Source organism: Salmo salar, chromosome 23, assembly GCF_965601325.2.
Source record: "Salmo salar chromosome 23, fSalSal1, whole genome shotgun sequence".
Taxonomy (NCBI): Eukaryota; Metazoa; Chordata; class Actinopteri; order Salmoniformes; family Salmonidae; genus Salmo; species Salmo salar.
Window position 1 is genome coordinate 26,902,841 of NC_138313.1, and position 23,222 is coordinate 26,926,062.

The following is a 23,222-nucleotide window of genomic DNA, read 5'->3' on the forward strand; positions in this document are numbered from 1 at the left end:
CTATCTCACTAGTTCAGAACCTCAAAAGAGGTTTCCAAATATAAAAATGTCTGTTGAGTCAAAGATTGTACCCATGCAACAGGGAGTACACTCCTACGAACCGTAACAGTTACAATAAAGACAAGATAAATAATGTGATCGACTTATCGAGTATCAATAAACTTAGTGTGCTCCATATCAGGAGGCACTGTGCAGGTTGAAATTAGAGCAGGAGACATTCCACACAGCAGTCACACAGTGTGTGGTCACCTGGGTGCTAACAGTCAGCCGGCAGCCTTTGCCTCAATAAAAGTCTATCTTCATCATCGCTACAAGCCCTTTCTTCAGACCACTGTACTGTAAGTGCTATGATCGCCTAACCTCGTCTTTCAATTTTCACTGTCTCTCTCAGTGACCTATTTCAAAGTTTCTTCAACTAACACTAACTAATGGTTGAGGAAAAAGCAGTCCCTTGTAAAATGTCATAAACCTCATCACTAGCAACAGTGTGTGTATGCAGTGGTTTTGAAAAAGACCAGAGAGAAAGAAACAGGAAAGATACTGTATATGGGCAGAGAACGGAAAGAGACATTTACCTCCGTCTGTTTGAAAGACTCTCCTCTGTCTCGTTCGTCACCAGGACGTGGCTGGAGCCTCCCTGGCTTGCCTCATGCATTACCTCAATCTGAGGACACAAACACACATTGTTGCAGTCATAGACAGGTGAAAGGGTGACACATGCTGTATATACCTTGGAGACTCCCATTTCCTGTCAAACGTCACCCTCATGGTCATAGTGCTAACATTTAGATAAGATGAGAGGCTTATCATGCATGACTAGAACTTCATGCAAACTGGAAACCATATATCCTGAGGCTGCTGCATTTATTCTAGCTGGGGATTTTAACAAAGCTAATCTGAGAACAAGGCTACCTAAATTCTATCTGCATATCGATTGCAATACACGAGCGAGTAACACTCGACCACTGCTACTCTAACTTCCGCGATGCATACAAGTCCCTCCCCCGCCCTCCTTTTGGCAAATCTGACCATGACTCCATCTTGTTGCTCCCCTCCTATAGGCAAAAACTAAAACAGGAAGCGCCCATGCTTAGGTCTATCCAACGATGGTCTGACCAATCGGATTCCACGCTTCAAGCTTGCTTCGATCACGTGGACTGGGATATGTTCCGGGTAGCCTCAGACAATAACATTGACGTATAGGCTGACTCGGTGAGCGAGTTTATAAGGAAGTGTATAGGAGATGTTGTACCCACTGTGACTATTAAAACCTTCCTTAACCAGCATTCGCGCAAAACTGAAAGCACATACAACTGCATTTAATCATGGCAAGGCGACTGAAAACATGACCGAATACAAACAGTGTAGTTATTCCCTCCGTAAGGCAATAAAAAAGCAACGTGTCAGTATGGAGACAAAGTGAAGTTGCAATTCAACGGCTCAAACATGAGACGTTTGTGGCAGGGTCTACAGACAATCACGGATTACAAAAATAATACATTGACGTCTTGCTCCCTGACAAATTAACCAACTTCTTTACGCGCTTTGAGGACAATACAGTGCCACCGACATGGCCCACTGTGGGATCTCTGTGGGCTCTCCTTCTCCATGGCCGACGTGAGTAAAACTTTTGAACGTGTTAACCCTCTCAAGGCTGCCGGCCCAGACGGCATCCCTAGCCACGTCCACTATCACCACGTAGCACTCACTTCGGTCATCATGAAGTGCTTTGAGAGACTAGTCAAGGATCATTTCACCTCCACCTTACCTGTTACCCTCGACCCACTTCAATTTGCTTACCGCCCCAATAGGTCCACAGACGATGCAATCGCCATCACACTGCACACTGCCCTATCACATCTGGACAAGAGGAATACCTATGTAAGAATGCTGTTAATTGACTACAGCTCAGCATTCAACACCATAGTACCCTCCAAACTCATCATTAAGCTTGAGACCCTGGGTCTCGACCCCGCCCTGTGCAACTGGGTCCTGAACTTCCTGACGGACCACCCCCAGGTTGTGAAGATAGGAAACAACATCTCCACTCTGCTGATCTTCAACACTGGGGCCCCACAAGGGTGCATTCTCAGCCCTCTCCTGTACTCTGTGTTCACCCACGACTGCGTGGCCACGCACGCCTCCAACACAATCATCAAGTTTATAGAAGACACAACAGTGGTTGGCTTGATTACCAACAATGACGAGACAGCCTACAGGAAGGAGGTGAGGGCAGTGGAGTGTGGTGTCAGGGAAATAACCTCTCACTGAATGTCAGCAAAACAAAAGAGATGATTGTGGACTTCAGGAAACAGCAAAGGGAGCACCGCCCATCCACATCGACGGGACAGCAGTGGAGAAGGTGGAAAGCTTTAAGCACCTCGGTGTACATATCATTGACAAACTGAAATGGTCCCCGTACACAGACAGTCTGGTGAAGAAGAAGCAACAGCGCCTCTTCAACCTCAGGAGGCTGAAAAAATGTGGCTTGTCACCGAAAACCCTCCCTAACTTTTACAGGTGCACAATTGAGAGCATTCTATCGGGCTGTGTCACCGCCTGGTACGGCAACTACGCCGCCAACAACTGCAAGGCTCTCCAGAGGGTGGTGCGGTCTGCATAACGCATTACCGGGGTCAAACTACCTGCCCTCCAGGACACCTACAACACTCAATGTCACAGGAAGGCAAAAAAGATCATCAAATCAAATTCAAATCAAATTTATTTTTATATAGCCCTTCGTACATCAGCTGATATTCTCAAAGTGCTGTACAGAAACCCAGCCTAAAACCCCAAACAGCAAGCAAAGCATGTGAAAGAAGCATCGAGGACAATAACCACCCGAGCCACTGCCTGTTCACCCCGCTTCCATCCAGAAGGTGAGGTCAGTACAGGTGCATCGAAGCTGGAACAGAGAGATTGAAAAACAACTTCTATCTCAAGGCCATCAGATTGTTAAACAGCAACCACTAGCACAGAGAGCCGGCTGCCAACCTACAGACTTGATATCATGGCCACTTTAATAAATGGAACACTAGTCACTTTAATAATGCCACTTTAAGAATGTTTACATATCTCGCATTACTCATCTCATATGTATATACTGTATACTATTGGTCTGTGCTGGGGAATGCGGGCTGCCGTGCGTAGAGCAGGCGCAGGATAAACTGGACCGAGGAGACGCACTGGCGGCCAGATGCGCTGAGCAGGCACACTCCTTCCTGGCTGAGTGCCAACTCTAGCACGGCAACGCTGCGGAGCCCGTACCGACCGCACCGGACTGTGCGTGTGGATGGGCGAGATAGTGCGCATCACCCCGTAATGCATCGCTCGCCCCTCTGCACGTCTGCTCAGTCGTGCCCTCTCCGCCAGTTCCTCCTTCCGGAATCTCGCGTCAAGCTCCGTGCTTGACTCCGTGACTGGCACCGGTTTGCTCCACGGCTCTCTCCTGTATGCCCGTATGCCCCCCGCAAAAAAGTTTTTGGGGCTGCTTCTCAGCCTCCTCCTGACGTTCCAGCCGTTCCTCCCAGTAACACCGTTCCGCCTTCGCTGCCTCTATCTCCTCCGGCGGGCGGCAATACTCTCCAGATTGCCTCCATGGTCCTTTACCATCCAGGATTTCCTCCCAGGTCCAGGACTCCAGATACCTCTGCTGTTGCTCCCTTCCACGCTGCTTGGTCCGTCTTTGGTGGGTGGTTCTGTCACAACTGTCGAAAGGATTGGACCAAGGCGCAGCGTGTAAAGTGCTCATCTTCATTTATTAACGTGAACACTTAACCAAAATAAACAATACGACAAAACAGTTCCGTAAGGTGCACATAGACTATACGATAAACCAACCACCTACAACGCACAGGAAAAAACAGGCTGCCTAAGTATGGCTTCCAATCAGATACAACGAAAGACACCTGCCTCTGATTGGAAACCATACTCGGCCACACAGAAAATGAACATAGAAAAGAAAATGAAAACTAGAACAAATCCCCATGAAACAAACCAACCCCAAAACAACACCCCCTGCCACGCAATGTTCCTGTGCTATAACCCCCGTTCGCTAATCCTACCACTACGGAGGTGGCTCTGGGCGTAGCTCCCGTTCTGAAGGCTCTGGGCTGCAGACCACCGCTGAAGGCTCCGGGTTGCAGACCACCGCTGGAGGCTCCGGACTGGGAGGCGTCGCTGGAGGCTCCGGACTGGGAGGCGTCGCTAGAGGCTCCGGACTGGGAGGCGTCGCGAGGCTCCGGACTGGGAGGCGTCGCTGGAGGCCCCGGACTGGGAGGCGTCGCTGGAGGCCCCGGACTGAGAGGCGTCGCTGGAGGCCCCGGGCTGAGAGGTGTCGCTGGAGGCCCCGGGCTGAGAGGCGTCGCTGGAGGCCCCGGGCTGAGAGGCGTCGCTGGAGGCTCCGGGCTGAGAGGCGTCGCTGGAGGCTCCGGGCTGAGAGGCGTCGCTGGAGGCTCCGGGCTGAGGAGGCGTCGCTGGAGGCTCCGGGCTGAGGAGCGTCGCTGGAGGCTCCGGGCTGAGAAGCGTCGCTGGAGGCTCCGGGCTGAGAAGCGTCGCTGGAGGCCTCCTGCGTGGAGCTGGGACCCCCTGCCACGCCCAACACCCCCTGCCACGCCCTGACCATACTACAATGACAAATGACCCCCTTTACTGGTCAGGACGTGACAACTGTATCCTTCACTTTCTATTCTTTACTATATACTGCATCTTAGCCGATCTGTCACTGCTCATCCATATATTTTATTCATATATTTTCTCATCCCATTCCTTTACTAGATTGTGTGTATTAGGTTTTGTTGTGTAATTTGTTAGATATTAGGTTTTGTTGTGGAATTGTTAGATATTACCTGTTAGATACTGCTGCACTGTCGGATTTAGAAGCATAAGCATTTCGCTACACTCGTAATAACATCTGCTAACCATGCGTATGTGACCAATAAAATGTGATTTGATTTAGTATGGCACATTATTCCTATTTATCAGACAGACGTGATGTGGTCAGGGCAAAAGATGCGCAATTGATTTGAAACTAGGGTTTCTCATCCCCGCAGGGTTCCCTTGGGAAAGGCAGGAAACAGAAGATGTCTGAAACAGGACACCCCCATGACTTCTTCTCCCAGACTCCCATTGACCAAGAGTTATGTTCTGATGAATTATACAAGAAGGATTGGCGGAACACTGTCATACAAATGGACCAGTGGCTAGCCAACAAAAAAAACAGATGGTTGTTGTTATTGTCAATGAGGTTAAACCATTTCAGGTTCAATTGTCTAGAGGATGTCCACAGGTCTTACCTTGAGGCTCCCTTTGACTTTGCGGCTTACATTTTTCCTTTTTGCCAGCTCAGCTTCCGTGGGCTGCTTTGTGGCACTAGAGCTCTCTGAGATCCTTCGACTGAGTGCTAGAAATTGTTACAGAACAAGGATGGGAAAAGGAAGAAAGTTTTGTTTTTAATTAAGCGGAATGTTTGACATGAAGGCATAGAGATATCTAGGGATCCTGTTTGAAACATCAGGCGTTTTGCCATTCTCTCTGTGTGGAACAACAGCAGGAGGCCCTGGCCCAAAGCTATGTCCTCCTCCTGTAGTAGGAAGAGTACCACAGTGAATACAATAGACCTCCTTTAAAAGCCTCAGGATGTAAGGTTTTAAATACATACTTTGTCTTAAACTCGAAAATTACTAAACTCGAAAATTACTTTACTTCCTGGAAAGTAAAGTACAGACTATGTTTCAGTTTCAATAGCAATGAATAGGCTCTACAATGATCTTTCATTACGTGTAGGTAAAGTTTGTGGTTAGGTCATGTGGGGGGAGATCATAACGATGGAAAGAGGTTTCAACTTTGTATCTGTGCCATTATGGCATCTGTGACAGCATGGGCAGCGCCATTGAGGCTATCTCCATTTTAAAGTAGTCGGTTTTCTTCTTATTCTGTGTTTGAAAAAAGTGTTAAGCTAATATTGGTGATTTACCGCCACAAATCTTGTGTCATTAATTTACTGTGGCCGCTATATGGCAGTGATATAGCTTAAATTCATTTACAAACCATAGCACCCAATTTGAAGAAGACAATGCTCTGATCATTGGCTGATTGCTGCCAACCCATAGGAATACCCACCCAGTTGACTACTTTAAAATGGTGGATGCTCTCAATGGCAATGCCAATGCTAAAAGGGGTTATATCTAAGTTGAGTCATTTAACTATCTCTATGGGGGAGACTTACCAGGGGCAGGGCAGGTGGTCCTGGGTGTTTTGTGGGGCACAGGCCGTTTGGGAGAGGACTCAGGCCGGGGGGCCACAGGCTGGATGGGCCGGGTCTGTTTGGCTGACAGTTTCTTCAGACTAACCTGTCTCTTCTCAAACATCTCCTGTACATCGTCCAGCCTCTTTAGAGCCTTTTGTACATTAGCCTGATGGAAAGCACAGATCAGGGATCAACAAATAGGACCATTGTACTTCTGTAGGCTGACAACTCCAGGAATTAGGATTCCATGAGTGAATTAAGGGAGCACTGTACATACCTTGACTTCAACATTGAGGACTAGCTCATACTGGTTGTGGATGTTCTTGAGGTCACTCAGTTGGTTCTCCTTGGCCGTCTCCAGGAACTTCTCAATGTCCTGCAGGGCTGCCTCAGCCCCTTCCTGGGACTGGCACTTGTCCACAGCCTGAGAGGCCAGCAGGTACACCCCCGACTCACACCACTGGTTCACCTGTAAACACCCGAGGACACGTGGATGAATAAACAACTACAGTAGGTATTGTCTAGGCTCCATATCAGTAGTATATCTAGGCTCATTTGCATGGCACTAATGTATATTGTCAACTACTAATGTTATACATGGCATGTATAGTTGTTTAGGAACCAAAAACGAAGGTACTGATTACTGTATGGGACAATATACTGAACAAGTGTTTTTGAGGCAGATAATATGAAAAATACAATTTTATTGAGTAAATGGATTTATTGCTTTGCTGAAAAAGTTGAAGTACCACTGACCTAGACGGAAGAGGGAAACTTTGTGAAAGTTATTTGAATTCATGAGATAATGTGTAAATGACATGTATAATCATGCAAACAATCTCTCCCTGAGGACATTGCCTTTACTGACAGCAATATAGAGATGAGGAGCCTCTTATGTTATCCACCCCACCTTGTCTATGCCTTTGTGTATTTGGCGTGATTTGGAGAGGACGTCGTACTTCTTCTGGGCCTCGTTGGTGAAGTCATCACAGATGCGTCGGAGCTCCACACACTTGGGCCGTATGGAGTCCACAGAATAGTGGTTGCTCTGAATCAGCTGGTCCCCGTGTAGGGCATGGAGCTGGGCCTTCTCTAACGACTCCTGACATGCATCAGACAGAGAGCCATTCATCTCACATGACCACATTCGTGTTAGGCTCACATTCAATACAATGCAAGGCTGATGATCACGTGCTAAGTAAGACATAGTGGATACATTGTGCTTTGTATTGTAAGGTTAGATGTTACATCTCATATAATGTTTGTTATGTGACTGTGCTGACCTGAGCCTTCTCCTCTAAGGTCTTGAGGTCCTTCAGTAACATCTCTACCAGGGTGACACAGTCCCCAATGTCTGACAGGGCCGTCAGAGTCGCCATCAGACTGTCCAATGACACTTTCACCTGGGGAGGGGACACAGAGAGAGCAGGAGGTTAAGGACATATGTACAGTATTTCCAAACACATATTCTTGAGAGGAAGCATTATATACTGTAAGTGTGAAGTTGCAAACATAAAAAAGCATGTGTAATTGAAACTGAGAAAAGTGAAGGGTAAGCAACTATTTTTGGACAAAGTGTTACATTGTAATAGCTACTTCTAATTGCTGTCTCTGGGGGAACACAAATAGCCAGGCTGTGTTCTGTCCAGTTTTCTTTGTTAACGTGATTAAGCTAAACCTGTTGACTACAGCAGTCAGCGACTCTGTCACAGAAACATACGTACCTCTCGGAAGTCATGCTCAAAATGGCGTAACTGCAGGCACTGCTCCAGTTTGAGGTGATGTTTAGACCAGAACTGTTCAAAAGCATTTTCTGTCTCATCTAGCTGGGCCAACAACCTGAAATACAACATGGACGTATGACATGATATGCAGCATCTTTATCCACCTCTGGAATATACTCTTAGTGAGAAATTCAATAAGTTAAATCATTTGTGAACCGAACACATACAAATGATTTAATTAGGAGCTTCCATCTCCAGTAGGTCCCAGTAACCAACCTTTCCACAGTGGTGTGGTTCTCCATCTCGTCTGGGTTTAGCTGGTGGTTCTCAGACTTGGCAGCCTGCTCTTTGATACAGCCCAGTAGAGTGGTTCCCTGTTTCATCGCTAATTTCAGTTCATCCTGTCAAAATGAAAGAATTCATTAAATACCATTATAAACCAGGTGGTTCAAGCCCTGAATACTGATTGGCTGAAAGGTTGGTAACCAGTTTATAATAGCAATAAGGCACCTCAGGCCGTTTATGGTATATGCCCTATATACCACGGCTAAGGGCTGTATCTCGGCACTCCGCGTTGCGTCCTGCTTAAGAACAGCCCTTAGCTGTGGTATATCGGCCATAAACCACACCTCCTCTGGCCTTATTGCTATTATAAACTGGTTACCAACATAACCAGAACAGTAAAAATAGATGCTATACGGTCTGATATACCACGGCTTTCAGCCAATCAGCATTCAAGGCTTGAACCACCCGATTTATAATGGTATTGCTGGTTTGGGAATAGAATACTCTGGTTATTATCTAGGCCATTGATGCTTATGGTTGTGGTTAAACTACAATGCCACAGGCTATGATAGAACCCATTCCCCTGTGTATTTGATCACACTACTGTATGTGAATGTAACTAATAGTATACTAACAAATATCAATACAATCTTCAGGTGTTGAGGATGTTAGCCATGAGTACAAGTGAACCATTGTAGGAAGCCAGGTTCAGTAGTATTATGTTGATGCTGAAGCAGAGCCCCACCTTGAGTTTGTCGTGCTTCTCAGTGTGAGTAGTGAGCAGGTCTTTGGTGCACTGCACATCGTTGGGCAGCTCCGTCTCGGCCAGGTCTGTACCGAACTTCTGCAGCATTTGAGCCGTGGTCTTCACCGTCACAGCAAAGTTCTCAATGGCCTGACAGCAAAAACACACACACTTGTATTGTTTCCAGTGAGTCCAGAAAGTAACTGGTGTAAGGCCAATGTCATGGTAACTCACTGTCCGGCGGTGGATCCACTGGCTGTGACAGTAGTCCAGGTTCCCACCAAGCTCACATGTTAGCTGGCCCTTATCCACGTAGCCATATAAGTCAGATAGGGAGTTGAGCATCACAATCTGTAGGGAAACAAATTCACATACATTGCTGTGTGTTATAGATGTTAGGGCATCTTCTTCATTATCAGTCTGGGTTTTCTCATCTAATTTTAGGGTTAGACAATAATTGTCATGGCATAATGTTAAGACAGGCTTCTGTGTTTTTTGGTTTACTCCATTTCTACTTCCTCACCAGATGTCTTGAATTCTACAACACTTGAGTAAGGATGACACACACGCGCGAGGTGGTGAGGAGTCTGAGGAGGAGTTGCAACTTTTATCTTCGAAAATGTGTACAGTTACAGTATACTGTAGGTGTCAGAGCATAATGCAGGAGAATTGGCCTTCACCAAAAAATGAATGAAGTAAGGGAAATACAGGTGCATGTCGTCATATTCTACAGCTTTCCATAAACAAGGAAAACATGCAGTGAGTACATAGTCATTGTTCTAGCAGTTAGTTTACAGGTGAACATCACACTCCCATGCAACACTCCACATGACATTAGGTCAATCACTATCTCACACCCAGACACCGAGGAAAGGTTTCTAAGATGATCTACGAGTTGAACAGGGTGAGTGGTAGCGAAGCATTCTTACCGGTACCTTCATTTTAAAGTCATCCCGGTGCAGCTTAATGCCAATGTCAGCGATGGCCCTCTGGAAGAAGCGGGAGGGCCTTAGCACCAACACCAGCTGGAGGTTCCCTGGAAATGCCCCCTAGTGGACACAGGTACAAAACACAGCTTCATACCATCTCATAGCCTTGTGTGGAGGGAGCTTTGCTCAGAATTTGCAGTAGATTATACCCAAAAAAATGTTCTTCATACAAGACTTCCTGATATAGGAGCATTGGTTGCAATTATATTTTACAATGTTACATGATGCTGAAATAAAATTGTTTGGTCCCATTCTGTCTGTACTGTGGCCAATTCCTCTATTGAAGTCAAACACAGTGAGGAGTTAAAGCACAAACAGACTGGATAACCAGGCAAGAGATAAAAGCCCTGTCTGAAGTGAAAGACGGACATCTTCATACCGCTATCCGCGTCAGCGAGGCCTTCACTGAGCTCCATTTGTCACGCCTGCGGTCGATGATTATAACGAAACCGATACTGGCCGCGTCCAAACTAGACAAAGGAAACATGGAAATAAACACATGCGGTAGGTGAAGCTATCCAAGCATATCCAAGAGGGCACTAGAGTACACTGCTGTGCTCTGTCTCTGTTCAGTTTAAACAGAGTTTACATAAAATCACTTCAGCACTTTTAGAATCAGGCCAGTATAGTTAACAGTGTTAGAGGAGCTGTGTAAACTTGTGTAATGTTCGGGGTCTTTTACAGGGAAGAGGTTTTTAAGTGAGGGCCATTAACATGCTGAATGTGTTACTCTGACAAAAAAGGTGAATAAAGTTGCTCATGTCTAACATCTTAATGTGATATCTGGTCTAATATAATTCCTACTCAACTGAGCAACTTTTGTTTATTTTCCTGGTTGCGAGCAGCTGACATGAGACAAGATTAATGGTGCTCACGATGTACCATGAGAGAAAGAATGACATCCCAGATTGTGCCACAAATGTCATTGGAGGAGAGTTTTTCACAAGACACATTTCTCAGGATGTGGTAAAATTGAAACCGAATTGAAAATGCTACACCTCAAGAAATGTGTCTTGGGAAGTACCTTTGGATTTGCGGTTGGACGAGAGTTTGCCGGAACCACATCCCATACAGAGGGGAGGTAATGGCATTTCCCACTGGGCACAAACTAGTTGAATCAACATTGTTTTAACGTAATTTGTCAATGTATTGTGACATGGAACCTCCGTGGGAAATAATTACATTTGAAAAAAGTAATCAACTGTTGTTTTGAGGGTGAAATGTCAACCACAGGATTATGTCATAATCAAATTTAAACATAGACAAACCTTGTATAAAATATGTTGAATTTGTACCTTTAAGACCTCAGATCTTCAACATTATATCCACTATCAGAAGAAAAAAAATGACAGGCTGGGCATCCCCTCCTACTGGAGAATTGATCCATTGGTCTCCCATCCAGGGTTTTAACCAAGGCCAGCCATGCTTAGCTATGATATTTGTCACTGACTATTGCCAATATTAGATCATGAGAGTGATTGTTGAGAGATCTCCACTTAAAAACTAAATAGATTCACTGTTGCTATTGAAGTCATTCCAAAGAGTAGGTTTAACAGAGCAAATAAAAAGTGACCATACTTTCACTCATATATCATCATTGATGCTATTCAGGACTATATACTGTAGCATTTGCAGTCATCAACAACAGCAATTGCCTCAATTCAACCCATAATTCAACAAAAAAAAGAAAATACAATAGGCCAAGGGTTTCAAGCACCGTTTGATTTCAAATGTAATTATATTTTGTGACATTGAATTATGTTTGGTTGTCAATGCAACCAAATATTAACATTTGAAGGAGATGCATCTTCTGCTTGGATAGTTCCATCTGTGCCACTAATTCAATATTATCTTACAAACTAATGCAACATTCAACCTTAAAATAAGTAATAAATCCATGGCCACATTGAGGTTTCTCTAACTATAAAATGTGTTCTTATGTAATCATATAGAGCATGCATGTTCAAGACAGCATGCATAGGTCGTTGCAGGTCTGTGGAGATCTTCACAATTGCTGTAATAATCTGCACAGAATGTCAAATGGCATTCACCACTTGTACTTTTAATGTAATTTCAACTGCAATCCAGGTCATTTGGTTCTGCTTTTAGATGAAGCTCAGTATTCATCTGTTGTATAAATAAACAAAATATCTGATATTGTATTCACATTAGATTTTCTTTTAAATGGTTGAAAGCACATCGATAGACATTTGGGTGACAACTAAACCAAAAATCTGACGTTGTTTTTCCATTCCAAATGGTAGAAAGCACAATGATCACAAATTGGAAATTCAACTAACTTTGGGCTGTCTTTTTGAGTGGGTGACAGGTTTTAATCTCGCTGATCAACGTCTCAACCAAAGTTTAGCCAATCATCCACGTTGAAATGATGTGGTGTACCCAGTGGGTTACGTCTATATAAACCAATGTCTTTCTTCAAGCCACACTCTTTAAAAGCATTGCATCACTGTGCTGCTATAAGCATCAGTCTTTAACCTGCTATTACCAAATATATAGTAGCATTCAGTCTGGCACCTCTCAGCTTTGGACTGTTTGTTCCAGAACCCATTTGCCAGGATCCGGTACCTCTCTTGGCATACTTTTTTTTATCTATTTGCAATGTAGTAAAAGCAATCAGAGCAATCAGAGTTCGTTCAGGTTGACTCCTCTGTAATTATCCTGCCCATTAAAAATTGTAATGTGAAAACATGCCTGATATTCTAAAAATGGATTTGTGTTGTGCGAGCCCGGGTTTATGGTTTGCGCAACATTGTAGCCTATGTAGACCAACGCCTATATAGACCAGAAGCGAGCCGGTATCTCTCACAGATCTAGAATGAGATTCACTTTCTATGATCTCTCTCTAGTCTGATAGACATGATCCTGCAACTCATTTCTTCAGCGTTGCACTTCCTCATTTATTTCCTTATTGAATCATAGCCGCCGAAGTGTACTGGAGGTGCTGCAGCCCCCCTGATTAATTGAAATAGGCTACATTTGCCAAAGTTATAGAATTACTCCTGTCTGATCATAAAACAAATCAGAATGCTACACCAGGAGTAGGCCTCTAAATTTAGCAACAGAGGATCAACAGTTTATGTAAAAAAAAAAAATAAAAAAAAAGGCCTAGCTGTGGATTGTGTGTAGCCCAATCATAGGGCATAGCCTACAGTCGGGAAGGCGCAGGAAATCAGTCAGTAAACAGCATGCAACCAAAACAGGCCTTTCGCAAATATTTATAATAGGCCTACAATCACGGGTAAAACACAGGTTGTAAAGCAAATGGATCCTGCTGTAAAGAGACGTCTAATCTGTCTGTAAGCTACCAAGTGATCAACTTCCAAATAGCCCTGTTGAGCAAACAGCATTGTTTTACAAAGTCAAACAAGAGAGATAGGCTTTTGGCAGGAGCGCATCGGCCATGGCTGGTGAGTGAGCTCTGCATCATTGGGTGAGTCAGTGAAACTGTAAAGCTTTTTTAGACTATAATTTCCTCCTCTAATTGTACAATATGTGTGTCTCCAAACACCTAGGCTATTGATGGATTCGAGACAAGGTCGTTTTAATTGAGCTCAGATTCTCAGTTTGTCAGTGTTAAAGTAGCCTGTCATTTCGATCATTTGTGTCATCTAAAATGATGAAGAATTGCATGAAATACGTTTATAAAAAGGTACATTTTTTTCCCTGAACCTAGGCTACAAAATATTTGCCCAACGTGTGCAACTTAAACAAGCCCGTCTATGCAACTGCTCTATGCCAGTATGCAAAAGCTATGATAATGCATGCAATACTTTATTCTTATATTTTTTCATGCATTCTGGTCCCTCAGAGGCCCCAGATCACCCCGCTCTCGGGCTCACTTTTTGTTCTGGCACCTCCCAATTTACAAATTAAGCACTAAGCCTCTGTTCTCCACTGTGTTCTCCACTGTGGGAAAATAAAGTGCACCAAAAGTCCTGTATTGATCTGATAGCCATGGGTGAATATGCATGGTTGGAAAGAAAGCTTTAAATGCATTGCTCCTACTATACCTGGGGATGCTGGTCAGATATGTTACAACATTCTGGAAGTCCTCCGGTACGAGGTCGCTGAAGCCTGAGTACTCAGGGAAGGTGATGATTGGGGCACCATCTTTCCCTCTTCCTCCTGCACACAGAGGGGTAAAACAATTGGTTGTTATAAATGTGTCCATTTTGTTACATTCATTCGTTTACACCAGACATTGACAGGCAAATAAACATGAATTGGATGCAATCCTACATTCGGCTGTTACAGATATTATTGATGCTGTCAATAGAAAAGTTATATTTACACTAATTAACCACAAGATGGTAGCATTGGGTTAAATAATGTCAGCATTGTTTGCCAATGTTTGATAAAATTTGATAATTCTTTGACAATTAAGTCATTATTTAATTATTTGAAACATGAAACTTAACAAGTTTGATAAGTGAATATGTTGATCTAACTGAAAGAAAAGTTTCTTATTAAATCCTGAAACAAATGAAGCAGCCATATTATAATACATGATCCTATATCTCTACAATGAGAGATTGATCAGTCAAAGTGTATCACTATGAGAAAGCATAGTGGAGCAGCAAGGCCACCATTTATCTAAAGTGTTCCACATCACTCAACATCATGCCCCCAGTGCTTGCCATCATGAGTGGAGATCGGGGACTAGGGTTTGGCCTTATTATCTAGGTAGAATTCTTCTCAACGTCAAAACAGTTCCGTTTAGGATGACAGAGGGGAACTGCTGTAAATGGTATCTTTGTGCACGGCCTTTATTTGCCCGAGGCAGTCTGATTTTCTACTTAAGGCTTGTGTCTGGGCACTCGCTTTATTTGGACACATTACTCTCATTCCTGAGGAGCACGTGAAGAAACATTGCCTTTGATATTAGTGGTGAGGTAACGGTAGCTCTTTACTTTCAACACACATTGACTAACTTCTCCTCCTCTCCCTTCTCTCAGTCGGTTCCAAAAATGTACCAATCACACAGACAAGCATAACACCCTCCTCCCAAACTCCAACGCTGTCACTGTCTTTGTGCTAAAAGCAGCATTTTGTTCATTTCCTGTGCCATCTCGCCTGCCATCCATCCCACAGGGTGACATCTCACCTATCAGTCCTCCCAGCCAGACACATCCAATTACCTGCTGATGGCAGAAGAATCCATACCTGCCGCCACAGGAGATCCATACACATGTCAGAGCTTGTAGTCTACTTCTCTCACTGACAACAACACTACATCAGATAATAATCAGAGTTAGAAAATACAGCGCTGTCTGGAAAACTCCACTCAGCACCACCTCTTCAGGTATAAGTACTGCCTGAAAGTAATTTTGGAGGAAAACCCATTGAGAGACCCATTGAGAATTAAAAAAACAGCTTGCGGTGTAGGTCATAAAACATTCTTGTGTTTTTTCCACAGTAAAATTACATAAGTCTGAAAGCTAGCTTTTCTGAGCCAGGGTTTTTAGACTGAGGCATAAGCTTGGCTGAAGTGCAGCAGACCGACCCCTGGTGGTTTGACATGGGTGGGACGGAATGGAAACAATCCCTGTCGAGGCAGAGGCTTTGGTGTGGACGTCCCGCCCAATAACTACCCACAACTCTCTCTGTTATTGTCCCAGCTTAGGCCCTACACCTCTGCCACTTCTATGTCTCCAGTAACTAAAATATGGATATGCCAGAAGAATAAGACTCATTTATTTGTGCTCCAAGAAGGTTATGAGGGAAATAACGCAGAGATGGAAAATGTTTGAGAGAGTCCTCAGGGTTGATCTGTGAGCATACAGATATGATATAGGGGACTCAATGTTCTCACATACATGTTAATAAGACTATACAGTACTGTATGTACAGTTGAAGTCGGAAGTTTACATACACCTTAGCCAAATACATTTAAACTCAGTTTTTCACAATTCCTGACATTTAATCCTAGTAAAAATGTCCTGTCTTAGGTAAGTTAGGATCACCACTTTATTTTAAGAAATGTGAAATGTCAAAAATAATAGCAGAGAGAATGATTCATTTCAGCTTTTATTTCTTTCATCACATTCCCAGTGGGTCAGAAGTTTACATACACTCAATTAGTATTTGGTAGCATTGCCTTTAAATTGTTTAACTTGGGTCAAACTTTGTGATGGCCACTCCAATACCTTGACATTGTTGTCCTTAAGCCATTTTGCCACAACTTTGGAAGTATGCTTGGGGTCATTGTCCATTTGGAAGACACATTTGCGACCAAGATTTAACTTCCTCACTGATGTCTTGAGATGTTGCTTCAATATATCCACATACTTTTCCTACTGCATGATGCCATCTATTTTGTGACGTGCACCAGTCTCTCCGGCAGCAAAGCACCCCCACAACATGATGCTGCCAACCCCATGCTTCACGGTTGGGATGGTGTTATTCGGCTTGCAAGCCTCCCCGTTTTTCCTCCAAACATAACGATGGTCATTATGGCCAAACAGTTCTATTTTTGTTTCATCAGACCAGAGGACATTTCTCCAAAAAGTACGATCTTTGTCCCCGTGTGCAGTTGTAAACCATAGTCTGGCTTTTTTTGGCGGTTTTGGAGCAGTGGCTTCTTTCTTGCTGAGCGGCCTTTCAGGTTATGTCGATATAGGACTCGTTTTACTGTGGATATAGATACTTTTGTACCTGTTTCCTCCAGCATCTTCACAAGGTCCTTTGCTGTTGTTCAGGGATTGATTTGCACTTTACGCACCAAAGTACGTTCATCTCTAGGAGACAGAACACGTCTCCTTCCTGAGCGGTATGACAGCTTCGTGGTCCCATGGTGTTTATACTTGCATACTATTGTTTGTACAGAGGAACATGGTACCTTCAGGCATTTGGAAATTGCTCCCAAGGATGAACCAGACTTGTGGAGGTCTACAATTTTTTTTCTGAGGTCTTGGCTGATTTATTTAGATTTTCCAATGATATCAAACAAAGAGGCACTGAGTTTGAAGGTAGGCCTTGAAATACATGCAGGTACAAATTATTACTCAAATTATGTCAATTAGCCTATCAGAAGCTTCTAAAGCCATGACATAATTTTCTGGATTTTTCCAAGCTGTATAAAGGCACAGTCAACTTAGTGTATGTAAACTTCTGATCCACTGGAATTGTGATACAGGGAATTATAAGTGAAATAATCTATCTGTAAACAATTGTTGGAAAAATTACTTGTGTCATGCACAAAGTATATGTCCTGACCGACTTGCCAAAACTATAGTTTGTTTACAAGAAATTTGTGGAGTGGTTGAAGAACGAGTTTTAATGACTCCAACCTAAGTGTATGTAAACTTCCGACTTCAACTGTATGTATGTACACATTCACTACTTCCGGATCCCAAAAGTGGCCATTTCAGGCACTGAACAAAGCTTGTGAATACAGTCAGAGGAAATGGTTCACGGTGTAATGTGATAATGCTGTTATTGTCATGGAGCAGACCAGACAGGAGGCCGCTGAGGTGAGAACGGCTCATAACAATGGCTAGAACAGAGCAAATGGAATGAGATCAAACACCTGGAAACCATGTGTTTGATGTATTTGATACCATTCCACCGATTCCATTCCAGTCATTACCACAAGCCCGTTCTCCCCAATTAGGGTGCCACCAACCTCCTGTGACCTCTGTCCACTCTGGGACAGGAAGTCATTAAGAGGCACTCCTATCGATCAACAGTATTAAAAAGGTTCAAGTCTGCTCACAACTCAATCATGATTTAAGGTCAACACCGGAAATGGCCTTTTGACTGATAATGTGACTCGAAAGGATATGATACATTTCCTTTTTCTGTCTGCGATCCAAATGAATCATGAAACATTGCAATGTGTAGTACTATAGAAGCGATCACACCTTCTCTAAGTGAGCATAATAATAGTCATTTCCATCCTTCGGACATCCATCTTTCCTCCTTCATAAAGGGAGAGGAACTACATTATCTGCCTGTCTGTGTGTGAGGGAAGCAGGAGTAAGGAGAGGAGACAGAGCCCCTAGATACATACCTGAGAGCAGGGCAAACTGCCGGTGCAGCTGCTCTATGATGTCGACAGCCAGCAAGGGCCTGATCTCTTGCTGCATGATCTCATCTGGGGAGGGAAACAGGAGAACGCCTCCAGTCAGCAATCACAGTATCATTGGAGAAAGAGCAGTATTATTAAAACACTGGCGTACAACATGTCCCAACTAATCAAGCCCCGAGGCCATACCCTGGCCCAATCATCATCAGTGGACAAGCCATCTACATCAGTGGAGGCTGCTTAGGGGATGACGGTGCATAATAATGGCTGGAACGGAGTAAATGGAATGGCATCAAACTTCTGGAAACCATGTGTTTGATGTATTTGATGCCATTCCACCTATTCCACTCCAGCCACTACCACAAGCCCTCCCTCCCAAATGAAGCTGCCACCAACCTCCTGTGATCTACATGTCTGACTAGTCAGCTCTGTATGATCTGTGGAAAATGAGGGCAAGGCTGGGCTCTGGACCTTTCCACAGTGTCTGTTCTCTCTCCAACAGTGGTCTCCATGTGTAACGCTGCCCCTCGCAGTCAAGACCTTTAGCTGTGAATGCAGATGAGCTTAGTGTGCCTTTGTTAGATTTCCATTACAAGCTGCAGTAGCGACTGTTGCCCCCTTTCACACAGATCATTCTTTCATTGTGTTGTTCCTGTAAGACTTAGTAGCTATTCTGGATGCTTGGAGGGGAAGGAGGGTTGATGAAGCTCCATCAGTCTGCCTTAATGGTTTGGGGTCACCCTGGCCTGAAGCGCACTGCAGCTAGCTTTCACTGTGAACAAAACACCATCTGTCTGGCCATGGTATAAAGGAGTGTATTAACACAGACTGCACTTTATCCAGTTCTGGTCCTCTAGATGTTTCCCTATAGTCAGATCACGTGGTCAGGATAAACTCCAGGCCCTAGTCAGTCATATCTGCTGTATTGTTAGTTTGGTTGGTGTGTTGTCCACACGGTGTTGATTCTGTGGCAGGTTGTGCCAGCAACATGTGGAGACACCATGAAATAATGCCATGGCAACACAGAAGGGCGCTGTCCTCTGCGCTCCACCCACCTCATCCCAGTGTTCACCTCACCTTTTGCAAGGGAGCCTACAGCCTTCTCCATTTGCTCCAATGAGCAGAAACACATACATTCACTCTCAGCTACAGGAACACATCTATTGGATATGAGGACTTACAGTACATACTGTATTTTCCCCTAATCCAAGCTGTGTGGTAAACTGAATGAATTTATTATTATGACGTGCCATTAACGGGATATTCAAGATTGTTGACCGCATAAGGGTCAAAGTGCAATGCAATTTTGTCAGATATGGACGTGACGGACAACAATATAACAACCTCAAACTTGTATGATTCCCATTAGAGAGTTGAACTGTATGCACCATTTTCTCTACCTGGAAAGTACATCATTTATTTAATAAATGTTTAACGTTAGTTTACCTCAATAAACTATATGGAGGGCAAGCAGGTTTCCTTTTAATCATTAGCTATGGTGAGTTATATGATCATGTAGAAGGTCCTAGAATTCCTTAAATCAAGTAGCCTACTTCACTTTACCCTACTTTCCCTCTAAATCTATTTAAACAAAGGCGCAGTAAAGCTAAAAAAAAGCATCATTGCGTAGCTTACTAATTAACAACATTGCAGCTGTTGTGAAATATTGAGTAGAGGACTGGATAAATGACACAAAGCAATTACAACAGATGTTATATATTTGTAGCCTACATAACTTTTATCACGCAACAATCTAATTTTCACACAGTTGGCCCCCACAAGAAAAGAAAAAAGCCTGAGGCACACTGGCATCTCCCCCACAGAAAACTGCAAAACAACTGAGGCATTTTGTCCCTCAGCATTAACTATGGACAGACAGGCAAGAGTCCCTTGAGCTCCTTAGAAGAAATGCTGAAAAATATCTCAGCCTCTCTCTATACTGTTGTAATGGAAATCAAGTCTAGGACCAAGGCTAGCAACATGAGTGACAACAAACGTGTGTCTCTGTTTGGCATGTAAACACCCTATAACTCCCGACAGGGAGCCAGCCAGCGAGTGAGGGGAGTGAAAATACCTTACCTATGACAGGTCTGGTTCTCTTCATCGTAGTGCCACTATAGTTGGGTGTGAGGAGAGAGAAAAGTCACACTAATCCAGGCGACGGGGGTAAATCACACAGCCAGCAGCGGAAGTTTGTCAAAACAATTTTTTCAACCATTTTCATCCCCTTTCTCCTCTTCGGACTTCCTGAGTAAGTTACCCCAGACACACACACTCCCCCTCCCCACTTACACACACCCGAACACACACATACCCAGCTCGCAAAGTTTCTTTCTAAGGAAGGAGTGCATCTGTTTCTTTGGGCAATTTTTCCAGCCCCAGCTGTGTCTCACAGCTCCACTCTATTCTCTCACAAGGCTCTCTCAGCGCACAGCAGCCACACAAGCAACCTATCAGGACGCAGGGAGGAGGGAGAAGGAAAACACTGTTTACTGCCTCTTTAAGTGGGGGGCAGCCCCAAATGTTAACCATGCTTCTGAGAAAGAAAAAAAGAAAGAAAAAGAGAGAATCAAATCAGAGCGTTTTGTGTTGTGCTCTGGTGTTCTCCTCCCTTCAGCATCATCCCTCTTATTAAAGTTATGTGCTGACTGTGCACCCCTTTCTGATCTGACTCTGTCTCTGTCCTTTCCTGTATCTCCTCTCTTCTCCCCCCTCCCTCCATCCATCCCTCTTCTCTAAGAGCAACTGCATGGGAAGACAAGGGTGTTTATGGTCCTAGAGCAAGTATGTCCCAAAACACCAGTGGCAGCTACTGAGGCATTGTATGTTAAATAAGCAGCTTTCCTTCCTATTGTACACTGTATTCCAAAATAGTGAGATTCACTGAAACGTGCTGTCAAGTTTGCCACATGAAATGTGTTACAATCGTCGCACAAAGGACAACATGAAAACCATTCTGTTGTAAATCCAATTAAATGTTTTAGTGGACCTGAATGTATTATACAATTTCATAAATAAGTAATTAAAAAAAATGTCACTCCATGTACTTTGAATCTATGTCAGGGTTTAGACTTAAAACTCTACCCTTTATTTTGTAAACAAACAAAAACTCTTACACCCCCCCCCCCCCCCCCCCCCTCCCCCCAGGGAGAGCAGGTAACTGTGCGCCTGCATGTGGCCTAAATAAGAGCGGGAGAAAGAGAATGCAGCCAGTAGATCTGGTATTATGGGATAATTAGCTCTGTGTTTAATCAGTTGGCGGGTCAGCAGCAGTCTACAGCAGGGAGATCAGCTGTGTCTGAACGGGTAGACGGGAAGTTAGCTAGACTCCCTCTCTGCTGTGTCTGCCCTGTCGACCTGTCTGCGTGAGCCACCATGGATTTCACACACAGACAATAAGCCTACTGTTACAGGGTTACATAACAAGAAGCCATTATTGAGGACAAAATAAGGAGACAGCCAATTGTTCGGAAGGAGTGCAAATCAATATGTTGATACATTTTGCATTGTTCTCTTTCCAAACAAAAGACACACGTCACATATGCACTCAAATTTTCTGTATGAAAAACTTAGCCTACAATATCCACCACATATAGCCTAAACGCCACACATACTTGCCCTCCACACTATCCTCATGGGATATGAACCCCGTAGTTGACAAATTGAGCACTGGGCTGAGAAATTCATCCCGGTAACAATATCTGTCGTCCAGGAGAGGACAGTTGATAGGCTGGATTAGCCTCCCTAATGAGCATTTTAAAGCAGTGGACTATCTAACACAAATCATCCCCTCAGCATCAGGGACCAGCGGACCACAGCACCGTTTTTCGAGCTCCCCTCCCATCAACATGTGACTGTAAAGACACTCAGCCAACCAGCCCATGACGTTCCTCATCCAGTCTGATCCCTGCTGCATGACACCCAACCACACAGACACACACATGCGCGCCAACACATACATACAGGTGTGCGCGTATAGGGTAACACATTTAACTAAATGGACATTTTAAACAGAAGCACAATCAAATTATATGCATAAAGTATTGTATGAAAGTAGTCCAACCTTATAATTTAATAGTGGTTGATACAGCCTCTCCAGAACAAAAGCTTCTGTCTTAAAGGAAACCTCCACCCAAATAAGATATTTTGGTATTTGTTTCATAAATCCATTGTTGACATAGTCCCAAAATGTTTTGCTTGACAACTGTAGTAGGATGTCCCTTGGGGGTATCCATACCTATGTGTGACATGCGAGGGTTAGGTTAATAAACAGGCTGGAGCTAGAACCTCGTTGTCGCCGCTCCTTATTTTAGATCATACTACATGGTGTCAGAAGTGGGTTTAACATTCACATAAACGTGAAGGACGTACCAAGTAAATCATACATTCAGGCTGTTTCAAAGCAGGGAGGGCACAGTGTTGGAGATAAAACAGCGCATATCATTATTTTGCTAGCTAACGAGCAAGGACTAAGTTACTGCTAAGCAACATGTTGCAAGAGGAAGAAGCTGGCGGGATTTCAGGGTTTGCGACTCCAAGTTCAACGGGCTCTGGCGCAAACACGGACAGGCCAGTGGCTAGTGCTGACGAATTTCGCATTTGTCCCCCGGAGAATTTTGTAGGGAGGCGCTTTGAAAGGTACAGGGTAGCATCAGGCTTAAACATGAAAAATGAGGCATTTCAAGTTAATACACTGATCTACTCCATGGGTGATGAAGCCGAGGATATATTAAATGCTTCAACGTTGACTGAGGAAGAGAAACTTAACTACAGTGCCGTTAAAGACTGTTTTGAAACGCATTTTGTAGGGAGACACAACATTATATTTGAGAGAGCTAGGTTTAATATGCGCAAACAGAGAGTAGGGCACTCACAACGTTTATAACACCGTTTAGCCGTTACTGTTTTAATGTTTTGCCATTTGGAATCGCTTCCGGTCCTGAGCATTTCCAAAGACGCATGTCCCAGCTGTTGGATGGGCTGAGTGGCGTCATAGTCCACGCGGACGATGTGCTCGTGAAGGGACAGAGCAGAACATGATGTAAGGTTCACAGCAGTTCTGACCTGACTCCAGGAGACTGGCCTGACACTCAATGGAAAATGCACTTTTGCACAGTCAGAGGTCTTGTTCTTGGGACACAAAATCAGTGCAGCTGGAATAGAGCCGGACCCAGAGAAGATCAGC

At 44.1% G+C, this 23,222-nt stretch overlaps 1 protein-coding gene across 9 annotated transcripts in view; it reads right to left on the reverse strand.

Moving 5' to 3' along the window:
* Positions 1 to 23,222, reverse strand: part of LOC106584308 (guanine nucleotide exchange factor DBS) — a 90,677-nt gene that overhangs the window by 48,056 nt on the left and 19,399 nt on the right. For 7 of the 9 annotated variants that reach the window (XM_045706534.2, XM_045706532.2, XM_045706530.2 and 4 more), the window contains exons 2-15: positions 18,023 to 18,106; positions 14,022 to 14,136; positions 10,370 to 10,460; positions 9,931 to 10,050; positions 9,236 to 9,352; positions 9,002 to 9,151; positions 8,248 to 8,372; positions 7,972 to 8,086; positions 7,531 to 7,650; positions 7,158 to 7,349; positions 6,525 to 6,716; positions 6,227 to 6,413; positions 5,295 to 5,401; positions 576 to 664 (exon numbers count right to left, since the gene is read on the reverse strand). In XM_045706534.2, the coding sequence (XP_045562490.2) occupies positions 576 to 664; positions 5,295 to 5,401; positions 6,227 to 6,413; positions 6,525 to 6,716; positions 7,158 to 7,349; positions 7,531 to 7,650; positions 7,972 to 8,086; positions 8,248 to 8,372; positions 9,002 to 9,151; positions 9,236 to 9,352; positions 9,931 to 10,050; positions 10,370 to 10,460; positions 14,022 to 14,136; positions 18,023 to 18,106 (1,804 nt within the window). Of the gene's footprint in view, positions 1 to 575; positions 665 to 5,294; positions 5,402 to 6,226; positions 6,414 to 6,524; positions 6,717 to 7,157; positions 7,350 to 7,530; positions 7,651 to 7,971; positions 8,087 to 8,247; positions 8,373 to 9,001; positions 9,152 to 9,235; positions 9,353 to 9,930; positions 10,051 to 10,369; positions 10,461 to 14,021; positions 14,137 to 18,022; positions 18,107 to 20,116; positions 20,451 to 23,222 lie in introns of those variants that run through there. The other 2 variants (XM_014169410.3, XM_045706531.2) reach the window with 2 other exon arrangements.